A 14,930-nucleotide genomic window follows, 5' to 3' on the forward strand; every position below is an offset into this window, starting at 1 on the left:
CCGATGATTCCGCAAGGCAGCAGAAAACTCGCACATGGTTTGCTCTGAGTTAGTTAAAAATGTCATGGCCCAGGATGTACGGGCAAGCTTCAGGCGAATCCAGCCTATGAGCGACATCGCCTATTCTCTTCTATGGGAGCCGAAATCCCACCACCCCCGCACGCAGATCCAACGCTCATCGGAGTGCGATGCGATTCTTAATTTGTACTATTACAATACCGTGCGGCGATCTGATGGGTTTCTGAGTGTAACATCTGGGTGAGTTTCTCGGTCTGCCGTCGCACTCAGATATAAAGGGTTAATATGGAGGTAAAGTGAATGCAGAATGTTCTCGGCCCACGAACCGCGTTGCTGGACGTCTTACTCCACTGGTTAACCCCTGCTATGCTCGCCCTCATGCCCCGCCCCGGTTATAATCAGCGCTGAGTCATTTCCTCGCTAATCTCCGTCTCCGCGCGCTTTAATTAGTTTCCATTAATACCTTGATTATGAAAAAACGTCTCCATCTTTGTCTTTTTTTCCCTTTCACCTTCGCGCTTTCTAATCACCTGACCCCAATAGCGGCGTGGAAAAGCCTGCAAGATGAGGTCGGCCGAGTTAATTGGATCCAGACTTATGGCGCGGCGCGGCCGTGTACTCCTCAGACATCGCAAATAGAGTGAAGACGACCAGCAACCTCCATTACCGTATTTACATGTTCCACTAATTAACCGCAAACGTAGGATAATCCGGGGAGCAATGTGGGGCTTATTAACCCTTCACATCCAGGCTGCCTGGTGCTGAGCACGTGCAACTAAAAGTAAGTGAACCCTTTGAAACTCCCTGGATTTCTGCATTAATTGCTACTACAATGTGGTCTGATTGTATCTAGCTCACAATTATAGGCAAAACACAATGTAACTAATAACACAACTGTGCCACTCAGAAGAAGTAAGTGAACCCTTAAATGTAATAACCTGTAAATCCCCAGTTTGCAGCAATCATCTCAACAATTGTTCTCCGAAGCAGCTGAGGAGGTATTTTTGGACCATGTTTCAGTTCATCAGTATTTCTGGGATGCCTTGTTTGAAGAGTCTTCTTTCAGGTCATTCCTCAGAATCTCCCTAGAGATACAGTCAAGACTCCGATTTCGATATTCCAGAACACAAATCATCTTCCACCGTTCTTTAGCTGATTACTCGTGTACTTTATGTCTTTGTCTTGTTGCTACACCCAATGTGTCTTCAGCTTGAGATCCGGGAGGCCCGTACATCCTCCAGCAAGACGCTCTCATTCACCTGAGAACTCTTGTACCCTCAGTGATCACAAGGTGTCCAGGCCCCGAGGAGCAAAGCCACCTCACACCATGGTATCCCCTCCACAGCTGGATGAGGCTTTGGTGTTGTGCACAGGGTTCTTCTTCCTCCATGTTGCGCGTTGCGTTGTAATCTTCCCCTTTTGTCTCCTCCATCCATAGAACACTTTCCAGAAGCATTGTGGGACATTCAGGTGGTCTCGCACAGACATGAGATGGGCTGCCGTGTATTTGTGGTCACACTTTCTCTAATATTGGATATATTAACATAGGTTCCTGCAGTCTATAGGGTCTTCTGTGGGTCCTCTGCTGTTCCTCCTGGACTCTTCCTCCCCTCTTTCTGGATTGCCCATTGTGCTCTTGGAGTGATATAACAGGACGCTCCTGGGGAGAGTAGAAGAGTCCTGAATGTCCTCCACCTGTATACAATAACATGCTTACATCCAGGTGCGGCTCACACTGACCAATTACTGAGAAGTACAGACCTGTCAGTAACCAGGCATTGTGAACCTTTATTTAATGGGTAAAGCACCTCTGACCATCTCTAGCTTGGATACAAGATGTGATACAGATGGACATGGAGGCTCTAGTGGTCTACAAGCTCTACACAAGTGGAAGAAGAGGTCACTCCACACAAGGGGCGTTTCTGGATTTGAAATCTGCATCGCAGAAATAAAAAGGAAGTGACGTCACATCTGAACTCGGATCAAGTGAGGCTCATCGAAGTGTGAACCCGCAGCAGAAGTCTGTGTTTGAGCTCGTGGATCACCGCTGACGGCTGCGCTGGGATGCTACTACAACCCTCATCGTTCAGGGTGATGTGTAGATCCTCCTCGTGTGTCATGTAAACTATTATTTCCTTTCAGCTCCTACTGTCACATTAGTCGGCGCCGCGGAGCGTTTACAGGTACAGCGGGCGACACTTGTAAATGAGACACATCCAGGCGCTCAGGCACTTAATCATCACCTAATCTGCATTTATACAAATGACGCATCCAAGGTGTTAAAGGCGCAGTAACCTATATTCTGTTCAGCTGTTTCTAAGCCGTCCCGGTCTCACAAGTAACACATACTGGGCGCCGGGCGCTATTCGCTGTCATTGCATTGTCTACCCATGGCCGGCCTATGTGCGATGCGTGCAATCACAGAGGGCACCGCCCAACAACTTGTACGGGGGCACCAGGTGAGTACAGGCTACAGGCGATCACCCCTCGTAGGTCTACCCGGCCAGATGATCTTCCTCCGTGTGGCAGTGTCTTGGGGAGCTACATGAATCCTCCTCCTCCTCCTGTAGGGGAGGCCAGTTATCTCCCCTCACGAGTGACACATTGCTGCCGGATCTTCATGAATGGGTATCGATGCAACTGCGCCATTCTTCATCAGCTGCAGAAGTTTTGTGTTTGCAGAGGCGATGAGGCGATCCGTCCGTCTGCTTCGCCCTTGGCAGCGTTTATTAAGACTGATGGCGTTTTGCATAATAAGAAGTAGGTTAATGGCATGAAAATGAGGCAAATTCATCAGAAGTGAAAGCCACAGTTGGAAAGTGGAGGCTGCAGAGCATCGCTCCTTCTACCTCCTGATACATACTGATATATCCTGCTGATTATTACATCACTGACTCCTATAGAGATCTGCAGAACATCGCTCCATCCTCCTCTACCCCTTTATAGACACACAATGACATACACTGCAGTTTATTATACCATTGCCCCCTCTAAAGAGCTGCAGAACATCGCTCTGCCACCCCTACTTCCTTAGAAATACATGGTTACATACCCTGCAAATGATCGTATCTTTAGATGTCTGCAGAACATCACTCTATTCTCTCCACCTCCTGATACACAGTGATATATCCTGCAGATTATTGCACCACTGACCTCTGCAGAATATTACAACATAAGAACAATCGGACTCACTTGACATTCGTTCTTCAGCTTCTGCTCCTTCTGGAAGGCCAGCGTGCTGGTAAGGACGGTGGACGTGTAGCAGAAGCAGTGCTGGATCTTGTGCTCATCCACTTCTGTGTAGCTGGGGAGGCAGAGCGGAGCGAAGTCAGTGCGGACACCGGACCGGGCATCAAGACATAGTATAGTAGGACAAGTTTCAGTTAAAAAAAAACAAAACACCCCTAAATTCAGGCCACGCCCACATAGCAGTGAGAGAGCCCCCATAGCAGTGAGAGAGCCCCCATAGCAGTGAGAGAGCCCCCATAACAGATCCAGAGTGCCCTCAGATTAATTGGGACATCGAAAACCATAACGAAATCCCGATATATGGCTGATGCTTTGGTGATACTTTCCATGGATCTTGTGATGTCCGATATATCGGTAACATCGATAGTGTAAGGCGATATAATATAGTTTTGTCTCGCGGTCCGGTGACCAGATGTTCTCTCTTTACCTTCCGCCCTTCCCTCTGTGTTGTACAGGATGTAGTTTTGCTCGCGGCACTAATGAACTTATAAACAAGTTCTAGAAACTTTTGGAAAGTGTCAGGTGACTCTGTGTCACCAATCAGGTTTGCTGCAGGCAGAACGACTCTCAGAATAGTGGGGTCTTCGGCCCCTCCTCCACATACGTCTGTTCATGGCGTTAGTCGCAGGCTCTGAACGCTGGCGTCTAACGCGATGGCTGTGGGCAATGCTTTCCAAAGCAAAGATGGAGGGCTGCGCTGAACGCACGAAGGTCGCGTCCAGAAAAGGAGATGTGACATATCGTGCGTCCAGCGTCTAACGCGAACGCAGTGCCCATAGAAAAGATAGGAGACCCATCTAGTGCAATTACAGGTGTGTTCGGGGCACTGCGTTCGCATTCCCGGGCCCTGCATTGTCTACAAGTTCCACCAGAAGGTTGTAGAGGAGATCTGGAACCTCAGAAAAACGAAGAACGTTAGAGGAAATAGCAGAACTTTCTTTGTACTTAATACCCCCCCCCCTCCCCCGCAGGTCGTTTTGGAGATGATCCTTTTCAAATATGGAGGGAGATATGCCACCCCGACTCCATCTGTACCGGCTTGGGAGAAAGTATCCTTGTGTAGTTGTGTAGTCGGTTCCTGCAGAAAGAATGTTTTCAAGAGCCGGTGAAGTTCTGTCTGCTGGAAGGAGAGCGGGCGGCAGATTAATGTGAGCTAACGATTATTGGGGCCGCTGATAACACACGGCTTCTCATAGACCTCATATTATTTGTTTCATCTGAAATTGTTTATTTCCATCTGTAACTTTAATCTGTTTTCCTGTTATTAATAGTTACCGTGTTTCCCCGAAAATAAGACAGTGTCTTATATTAATTTTTGTTTAAAAAGGTTTAACTTTTTTCCATGTATAGCTGCCTGGACACTATTTAAATTGACTTTTTTTAATTAACTGTTAGCAGGGCTTAATTTTGGAGTAGGGCTTATATTTCAAGCATCCTCAAAAAGCCTGAAAAATCATTTTGCATCCTCAAAAATTCTGGAAAATCATGCTATGTCTTATTTTCAGGGAAACAGGGTAGAAGTTATGAATAATTCAACAGTTTAACGTTTTACATTTTGTTTTGCTGATTGTTGCTTTATTTTTATACAGCATTTTAAAAAGTCGATATATGGAAATATCCATTGGTTCCCACCGATATTTTACAATAATTGATAGTTTGTTCAGCGAAAGTCGATACTATCGATATTTTTGTGTCGATGTCCCAACCTTCCATCAGATTACACCTAACATGCCGCTATAACAGCTGAAGCGGAGCGCCCCCATGTGGATAACTAATGCATTACTAGCTGGAGTGCCCCCATAGCAGTGCCAACTGACTCCTATTATATATTACCTATTCAGGTAAATGGACATCACAGAGGGGGGCCCGCTATAAGTCAGAGCAAAGACCCTCATAGGCCGTCTATGTATCACATGGTCCTCCACTCGCCAAGCATTACTACACCGCAGTAGAGTTTATGCCAACTGCCCTAGGGTAAACTCTCATATTAAAGAGTTATTTGATGACCCCTTTAATATTGCATTCATATTTCTGGTTTAACCCTTTCCAATCCAATTTGTATCCTGGTTTCCCTAGGGGGCTTACTCTTTTTCTGCCGTTATACAATGGCGCTATCTGCTGGCTAAAGCCAGTACTGCATAAGGTGACACGTTGGATAGGCTCCAACAGCAGAGAGGCTGGCAATATACAGTAAGAGAACCCCGACGGACGTCTTCCAACATCGGATCTGTGCTGCCTTAAATCATAATGTCTTCAGAGGTCAGACAGTGGATTGGAAAGTGTTAATCTCAGAGTGCAAGCCCCGATAACTCTCTGCTGCCCCTGCTGGTTCTTTGCCTGTACAGATTGAACAATGCCTCTATAGCGCCACCTCTCGGAAGGCAGCATTCCTGCAAGTCAATGTGAGGGCTTTTAACAAACTTTGTAATGCCGCCTTCCAATAGGTGGCGCTATATAGGCATTGTTCCCAGAGGAGCATGCATGGCCTAATAAGTCTCCTCACCCTTCTAGGCGGCTCCTTAAGGAGAAACTGTACCCTTCGAAGCCCGTACAGCACATGCCCAGCTGTATTGCATTGTGGGACTTATAGAGCTAAGACCAGGGACTGTATGTCTCCCAGAATGCACTGACATGTGGCTACATACAGAGGGACCGGAAACTCTTCAGACCCCCTCACTGTCTTACATGTTGTTATATTGTGGCCCCCTCGCTCTGCTCTCAGGACCCCAGAATGACAGAACCAGAGAGATCCTTGTAAATGTTTTTAAAATACCCCCCCCCCCCCCAACCCAGTGGTGACATAAGTATTCACACCCCTGTACTCAGCACTTCGGTGAAGCCCCTTTGGCAGTGATTCCAGCCTCCAGTCTTCTTGGGGATGATGCCACACGGTTTGCACACCCTGATTTGGGGATTTCCTGCCCTGTCAGATTAAATGGGGGCCGTCTGCGGACAACCATTGTCAGGGCTCCCGAGAGATGTCCCATTAGGCTCAGGGGTCCGGCCGGGCCACTCAAGGACATTCACAGAGTTGTTTCCCCTCCTGGGTGGTCTTGGCTGGGGGTCTTGTTGGAAGGTGACCCTTCTGCCCCCTCTGAAGTCCCTTGTGCTCTGGATCAGGTTGTCATTATCTCTGTACTTCATTCAGCTTTCCATCCACCCTGACCCGTCTCCCCTCCCCCAGCATGATGCTCCACCACCAGTCTTCACTGTAGGGATGGTATTGGGCAGGTGATGAGCGGTGTCTGGTTTCCATCCACCCTGACCGCTCTCCCCTCCCCCAGCATGATGCCTCACCACCAGGCACATATATCTATATTACACTTAAGTTTTGAACTATTAACCAATCAGGTTGAATCAGGGAATTCAAACAACCAATGAGGTTGAATCATACAAGCCAAACAACCAATGACATTGCTGGAATTGTGAATCAGAACCAAGGAGGTTCCTGGAATTGCTCCATAGTGCTGAACTTGAGTGTAATATAGATATATACCCACCAGGCTTCACTGTAGGGATGGTATTGGGCAGGTGATGAGCGGCGCCTGGTTTCCCTCCCCCGGCATGATGCTCCACCACCATGCTTCAGTGTATGGAAGGTATTGGGCTGATGATGAGCGGCGCCTGGTTTCCACCCACCCTGACCGGTCTCCCCTTCCCCAGCACGATGCTTCACCACCAAGCTTCACTGTAGGGATGGTATTGGGCAGGTGATGAGCGGCACCTGGTTTCCACCCACCCTGACCGGTCTCCCCTTCCCCAGCACGATGCTTCACCACCGGCTTCACTGTAGGGATGGTATTGGGCCGGTGATGAGCGGCGCCTGGTTTCCTCCAGACAGAACACTGGAGGAAACAGCAGAGGATCTCGTTTCTCGCAGTCTGAGAGCCTTTAGGGTGTTTTTTGGTAACTCCAGGTGGCTTTCATGTGTCTTACTGAGGAGGCTTCTCTCTGGCCGCTCCGCCATAAAGCCCAGATCGGTGGAGGCTGCAGGGATGGTCGACCTTCTGTAAGTTTCTCCCATCTGGACCTCAGCCAGAGTGACCGTTGGGTTCTTGGTCTCCTCTCTTACCAAATCCAGGTTGTTCTTCCATGTAAGTATTATGGGGGCTGTTGGGTTCTTGGTCACCTCTCTTACAAGACCCTTTTCCCCCTTAGTCTGGTGGGTCGGTGGCTCTAGGAAGAGTCCTGGTTGTTCTTCCATGTAAGTATTATGGAGGACGCTGGGCTCTTGGGAACTTTCAGGGCAGCAGAAATGTTTTTGTAGCTTCCCCAGATCTGAGCCTCCACACAATCCAGTCTCTGAGCTCTACAGGCAGTTCTCTCCTCCTCGTGGACTGGTTTTGGCTCTGATATGCATTGTGAGTGGTGAGACCTTATATATGGGGGATTCTATTATGTCCAACCAGCTGAATATTCCACAGGTGACTCCAACCAAGGTGTGGAAACATAACGAAGGTGATCAAGAGGAATCGGAGACCCCAGCGGTACATTTCCCGTGTCGTACCAAAGGGGGGAATATTTATGTCAGTGCGAAAAGGGAGTTTGTCGTTTAAAAAAAAAAAAAACATTTCCAAGTATTTCTGGGGTTCTGCTGTCACTTTGTCATTATGGGGTCCTGAGTGCAGAACGAGGGGGACACAACATAACATGTCAGACAGTGAGGGGTGTGAGGACTTTTCAGACGCCCCTGTATATTGTTATAAGAGCTCCGCTAAACTGTTCTGGATGTAGCTGGCAGTACAACACTGTGGCACTTGGTAGAATTGTGAATGCAGCTTTGGATGTGACTGGAGAATACGACTGATATACCCAGTGATGTGTGTGGATTTAACCTGTTAAGTGACAGTCAGTTGCAGCTTGAGGCTCCTAATAATCTAAAAAGAGTCCAAGAGCGAAGGTGAACGTTACAGGTCGGCGGTGAGCTGCCCACAACCCTCATTACTTGTGACCCGCTGGGATGTAACATCCCGGGCACCAACAGGGCAAAGCAGGCGAACATCTGCTGCCGTAGCCGTAGCCGCACCATACCTCAGGAGGATGGAGTGACCTTCCGGAGCGGCCCTACAGATGGAGAGAAGGCTCCGGGCGCCGCCACAGACGGAACATTTATTTTACAATTAAACCGTCTCCTCTGCGGAGATTCACTTATAGGAAAGGTCAACACTGCGCAAATGTCCGCAGAGCCAGGAAAAGAGATGACGGTTCCCAGCACTGAGCCCGTATGAAGAGGCATAATACACCGGGCGCAAGTATCACCATGTGGCGGCATTACAAGATGGCTCAAGAGTCGCTAACTAATGGCGATAAACCGCGGCGCTGTGGAAGAGACCGCACGGCACGACTGACGACTCTGGAAACGACTTGGCCCCTTTAACCCCTTAGTGACGTGGCCTGTTTTGGCCGTAAGGACACAATGTTTTTTGGGAGATTTTCATCTGCACTTTTGAAAACTTTTTTATTTTGCGCTGACCCGGCCGTACGGGGGGCGCTCTCTGCGCGGCGAGCTTCTGGGTACATTCATGTATTGTAGAACTTTTATTAATTTTTTGGGCCAATTAAAAAACCACCAATTCTATTAATTATGCAGCATAATGACGATCCGTTTGTTCTGCGGGTCGGTGCGGTTATGACAAGACCAGAATTATAGAAAGACACAGAAATAGTTTTAGGTTTTTCCACTTTTGCGCAATAAAAAAACTTTTCATTACTTTTTTTCCATCCCTGCGTTCAGAGATGGACGGCCAGATCCTGGGAGGCGTCTTCTGAGCTGTTGGGTTTATCGGTACCATTTTGTGGAACATATGGCTTTTTGGATGTCTTTTCTATATCCCTGTACGGGACTTGAACTTGTGATGCTATGATCGGTCCGTTAATACACTGCAGTACTTCTATACTGCAATGTATTATCACTAACATTAGCGATCACAGGCCAGTTATCCTACGTATGGCTGCAATGGCAACCTAGTGGCCCTTTGTGATTACGTGGCGGAGTGCCGATGATGTCACAGAGGGAGCGCCCGCACTCTGTGAGCTCTTTACATACCGCAATCAACATTTATTGTGGCATGTAAGAGGTTAACAGCAGAGATCGATATTCTCACCGATCCCTGCTGTTGCAGTGGGAGGCTGGCTGTGGATGGAGTTGGGTCAGCTTCTGAGCCGCTGCATTGATATAACATAAGCGGAGGGAACTGCTTTCCAAACACTCTGAGGAGGGGAGGGGTTAAGGGCGAACCACATGTCCGTGACCTGAAGATCACGAGTAATCCATCATGGTTGTTGGACTTTCTGAGATCTGACGGTTCTGACTGTGGCAGCTTCCGACACACTCACCTCTATCCTGTTCCGTGGCGCAGGGCTACACTGTGATATTTGGCCGCACAACTTGTGTCGCCATGTAGTCCACCAAAACCTCAGGTCGCAGGCGGTCTATGAAAGGAAAGTCACGTGCCACTTGAAACCAAAAATCCAGCAGTTTGGGATTTTTTGTGACTGTTACATTGCAGTCATGTTAGGTTGCAGGGTGCAATGTGTCCCCATTGGCAACCATTAGATACAATGTTGCAGTGCGCCACCACCATCTTCATGACACGAGCAGAGCTGCAGTGCAGCCCTAGACTTAGATTACTTATGTGCTGCATGCCGGCATTTATACCACTACTATGTGTGCACTGTGTGCTTTATGGCGGTATTATGTAAGCACTGAGCAGTTATTACTAGAGCACTGCACTATTGGAGCCCTGTATGGAATGATTTATGCATTGTATGGCAGTATTACGGTATCTGTACTTTATAGCACTCTTATGTGCATACTGTATGGCAGCTCAATACTTAGTGTATGGCTGGAAAAAAACATATGTCCATCTAGTTCAGTCATTATTGTTTGAGCAGCGGTTATTATAAGAGCACTCTATGTGGGTATTTGGGCACTGTAGGAGATACGATTACCATGATTGCAGCACTGCATGGCAGGATTGTATGAGGGCAATGCACAATAATGGAATTAGATATTAATTGTATGGCGGTATTATTTGAATACTTTATGGCGGTATCATTTGCGTGGCCATTACTGTAGCACTGTACGGAGATATTATTACTGGGGCACCGCATGGCAGGATTGTGTAAGCGCAGCGCATAGTAATGGAATTATTTAGGCATTGTATGGCGGTATTCATAGTAGTATTATTTGATTAGCTACTATTGCAGCACTCTGTGGCGGTATTTTGGCACTATAAGATGTATTATTTCTACTATGTTGCTGCATAGATGAACAAGCCTAGAAGACGCTGCGGTGACAACCGCTGTGGGAGCTGCCAGCGCTAGTTGCCACCCAGCCGGCCCAGAAATAGACACAACTAAGTAAAGTCTGTGAAGACTTCTAGTAACTAATAGAAGAGGGCGACTGACTGGCAATTTTTGAATTTTGAGTGGAATGCTCCTTAAGAATGACTGAAGTGTCAGCTCTGCGACACCATGGAGCAACGGCCTGCGGCTGATGTGTCGGGACATGAGCCGTTGTAAATCTATCCGAGCCGGAGGAGATCTGCACTCTGCAGAAAATCAGCATAAAATGCCAAAGTCTGGATGTCTGCGCTTCCCCTAATTACATCTGTCACCCACAAGACGTCTGCGGTTGATGAAGACTCATTGAGACCTCTCCATAGCGCAGAGCAGAGCTCATCCTCCAAATCCCATAATCACTTCTTCTGCAGCCGAGAATCACTTCTCACAACTTCTGCAATCCTCTGGGATTAGGCGCATGCAAATTCCTAATCAGTGCGGGTGACAGAGTAAAGGGATCGGGAGTCATGACTTCTTCTTCTGAGACGTACGAGGACACCACCGACGGCCTCCCACCATCGCTCAAGGATTTGTCTAATCCTCCATTTTTAGTCCAAAGAAAGGATGTTTTATCTTAAGAAGCCTCAACCACAACCTTCAGAGAAGACTCGATGCTTCTGGTGCCGAAAACTGGAAAATGCCCCATGTTCGCATATTCACCCACATCCCTGGTGTTTGTCTGCTGGTTCCCTAATCCCTGGTGGCTCAGAGATCTATTGCATCAGTTCATGGTGCCCAATGGCTTGCTGTCTGCAATGCCCGGTGATCTTAGTCCCTAAGGTCCTTTGCTGATGTTCAGAGGTTTGTTGCAGCACTACTTGGTGTCTCCAGTTCTTCACATCCAGTCATTTAGTGCTCATGTGGACTGGGCCTGTGACATGGGGGTTTCCAAGTAGGGTACCAGTGGGTGGGTAGGGGGGGGGGGGGGGGAGTCAGATCGACTGTGACCAACTACAATCCTGTTCCCAAACAGTAACTTTACTGCTTAGTCCTGTTCCAACCACAAACTTTCCCCCTCTTCCCCCTCTGTGATTGTACTGATACAATCTACTGACCCCTGGCTTCCATTTGACCACGCTTCCGTCTCATCCCACTGTACTGCATACCATGACTTCGGATAACGACTCCTGGCTATCCTGACTATTCTCCAGTGACCGGCTCTACTCCACCTGCATAGCATGTAGCCTCACAGCCGCAACTGGTCCGGAGCTTCCTCTAGCAAAGTGCGTAGCATGTCCTCGAGATCTCGCGGTTATCATAAGGGACAAGTAGAGATATAATCTTTGTGTGGCGTCTCCACACCCGCGAATTAAAGGAACAGGATTTGTGTTCACACAGTAACAACACACAAGAATGCTTCACAAAATAAACATTGAAAAATAACAAAAAAACTAAACTGGTTTCGGGCTCCCCACTGCAATACTGCCCCCTAGACCAGTGGTCTGCCAAGTGTGGCTCTTTGGCTTTGTACAAGTACTGCACCACTACTATTATACACTAAATGGCCCCTTTATTGGCTCTCCGTCCCTTTATCAAGGCCCCAATGCTCTCATGATCGGCACATCCCTGTACGGACATTCGCCCCGTGACCCCGGCGTGCCGCATAAAATCACATGACAGGTTTTCCATGAATCAGTTTCAGTGTAAAGCCACATTAGATGGAAAGATCCAGCGATCGGAGTGCCTTCCAGCGAAGCCGGTCATCGGGACTGGAGGAGCTGGGGCCTCACTGCCGACCATGGGGGGTTTTCTCGTATAGCAGTGAGGAGAGTATACAGAGAATGGCGAGATCGAGGAAAACATCCAGTGAAAGGGGATCCTGCGGACGGAAACAACTCATCACTGAAAGGGGTCGGAGGAGGATGTCAGGAATCGTTCTGACCAACAGGCTGCAGAGTCAGCTGAATACAATGCTGGAGCTCCAACTAACGTGTCCGAACGCACAACTCGCTGTTCGTTAGCATGGATGGTATAACAGCAGGTGATCAGTTCCAGCGCCATTGCGACAACTACAAGAAGCTACTACATGACTGGAGATGCAGTTTCTCGGAAGCGTCTGATTCACAAGTTGCCGCCTTTCTTGACTGTCTCTTGTCCTGGACTGTTACTTGGCTTCGGACGCCCAACTGGCCTGACATGAAACCATAAGACTCCCGGCCACTTATATAGTCCGGCGATAAGAATGGATGTGGCACAATCATTACGGACACGAGTTTCATTACTTACTTTCCCCCTTGCTTGTTGAACGCACAAGCCAAGGCCACCACCTGCGAGGTGGCGCGACTGATCACGGGGACGCAGAGCATGGAGCGAACCTCAAAGGCCAACATGTTATTCAGCTGCTTGTGCTCTTCCTGGAAGAGAAAAGACCCAACGTTATAAGAGAATCATCAGATGTCTGATACTTGTATAATGCAGAAGCTGCAGATCTGTATTACATGAGGCGAATATCAAATACCGCCATATCGGGCGGAGTGACAGGTGGAGCCAAACGGCAAAGGCCTACTGACACGGGGGGGCCGCAGGGAGGAACAGCACGGACGCAGAGGGAAGGATTTGTATTCCTAGTGATAAAAGAAGCTACTCAGACATAATGACAGTTCTGTACCGATCGAAGAAATACAAAATCACCAGCTAATTACCACATCCTAAACCTGTCATAGCCAGAAGCCACTGTCTGCTGAGGCCTCCTAATTAATGAGATAGTGTGTACCTCTGATCTAACGAGAATAGAAGCTCATCCAAGAGAAAGTCTCTACCTGCAGGATACAAAGTATCAGTAAGAGCGAAATATATATAATGAAACTAATGTACTAATTCTATGCTTGTACATAGGGGGCAGTATTATAGTAGTTATATTCTTGTACATAGGAGCAGTATTATAGTAGTTATATTCTTGTACATAGGGGGCAGTATTATAGTAGTTATATTCTTGTACATAGGGGGCAGTATTATAGTAGTTATATTCTTGTACATAGGGGGCAGTATTATACTAGTTATATTCTTGTACATAGGAGGCAGTATTATAGTAGTTATATTCTTGTACATAGGGGGCAGTATTATAGTAGTTATATTCTTGTACATAGGAGGCAGTATTATAGTAGTTATATTCTTGTACATAGGGGGCAGTATTATAATAGTTATATTCTTGTACATATGAGCAGTATTATAGTAGTTATGTTCTTGTACATAGGGGGCAGTATTATAGTAGTTATATTCTTGTACATAGGAGGCAGTATTATAGTAGTTATATTCTTGTACATAGGGGACAGTATTATAGTAGTTATATTCTTGTACATAGGAGGCAGTATTATAGTAGTTATATTCTTGTACATAGGGGGCAGTATTATAATAGTTATATTCTTGTACATATGAGCAGTATTATAGTAGTTATGTTCTTGTACATAGGAGGCAGTATTATAGTAGTTATATTCTTGTACATAGGGGGCAGTATTATAATAGTTATATTCTTGTACATAGGGGGCAGTATTATAGTAGTTATATTCTTGTACATAAGGGCAGTATTATAGTAGTTATATTCTTATACATAGGGGGCAGTATTATAGTAGTTATATTCTTGCATATAAGAGGCAGTATTATAGTAGTTATATTCTTGTACATAGGGGGGCAGTATTATAGTAGTTATATTCTTATATATAGGGGGCAGTATTATAGTAGTTATATTCTTGTACATAGGGGGCAGTATTACAGTAGTTATATTCCTGTACATAAGGGGCAGTATTATAGTAGTTATATTCTTGTGCATAGGAGGCAGTATTATAGTAGTTATATTCTTGTACATAGGGGGCAGTATTATAGTAGTTATATTCTTGTATATAAGGGGCAGTATTATAGTAGTTATATTCTTGTACATAGGGGGCAGTATTATAGTAGTTATATTCCTGTACATAAGGGGCAGTATTATAGTAGTTATATTCTTGTACATAGGAGGCAGTATTATAGTAGTTATATTCTTGTACATAGGGAGCAGTATTATAGTAGTTATATTCTTGTGCATAGGAGGCAGTATTATAGTAGTTATATTCTTGTACATAGGGGGCAGTATTATAGTAGTTATATTCTTGTACATAGGGGCAGTATTATAGTAGTTATATTCTTGCACATAGGAGGCAGTATTATAGTAGTTATATTCTTGTACATAGGGAGCAGTATTATAGTAGTTATATTCTTGTACATAGGAGGCAGTATTATAGTAGTTATATTGTTGTACATAGGGGGCAGTATTATAGTAGTTATATTCTTGTACATAGGGGGCAGTATTATAGTAGTTATATTCTTGTACATAGGGAGCAGTATTA

At 46.4% G+C, this 14,930-nt stretch overlaps 1 protein-coding gene across 4 annotated transcripts in view; it reads right to left on the bottom strand.

Annotated features, from left to right (window-relative positions):
• The window catches only part of PDE2A (phosphodiesterase 2A), a 386,975-nt gene that overhangs the window by 26,598 nt on the left and 345,447 nt on the right, over positions 1–14,930 (bottom strand). For all 4 annotated transcript variants that reach the window (XM_066588384.1, XM_066588383.1, XM_066588382.1 and 1 more), the window contains 2 exons: positions 12,838–12,965; positions 3,211–3,322 (listed from right to left, as the gene is read on the bottom strand). In XM_066588384.1, the coding sequence (XP_066444481.1) occupies positions 3,211–3,322; positions 12,838–12,965 (240 nt within the window). The remainder of the gene's footprint in view (positions 1–3,210; positions 3,323–12,837; positions 12,966–14,930) is intronic.

This window comes from Eleutherodactylus coqui, chromosome 1 (genome assembly GCF_035609145.1).
Source record: "Eleutherodactylus coqui strain aEleCoq1 chromosome 1, aEleCoq1.hap1, whole genome shotgun sequence".
Classification (NCBI taxonomy): Eukaryota; Metazoa; Chordata; class Amphibia; order Anura; family Eleutherodactylidae; genus Eleutherodactylus; species Eleutherodactylus coqui.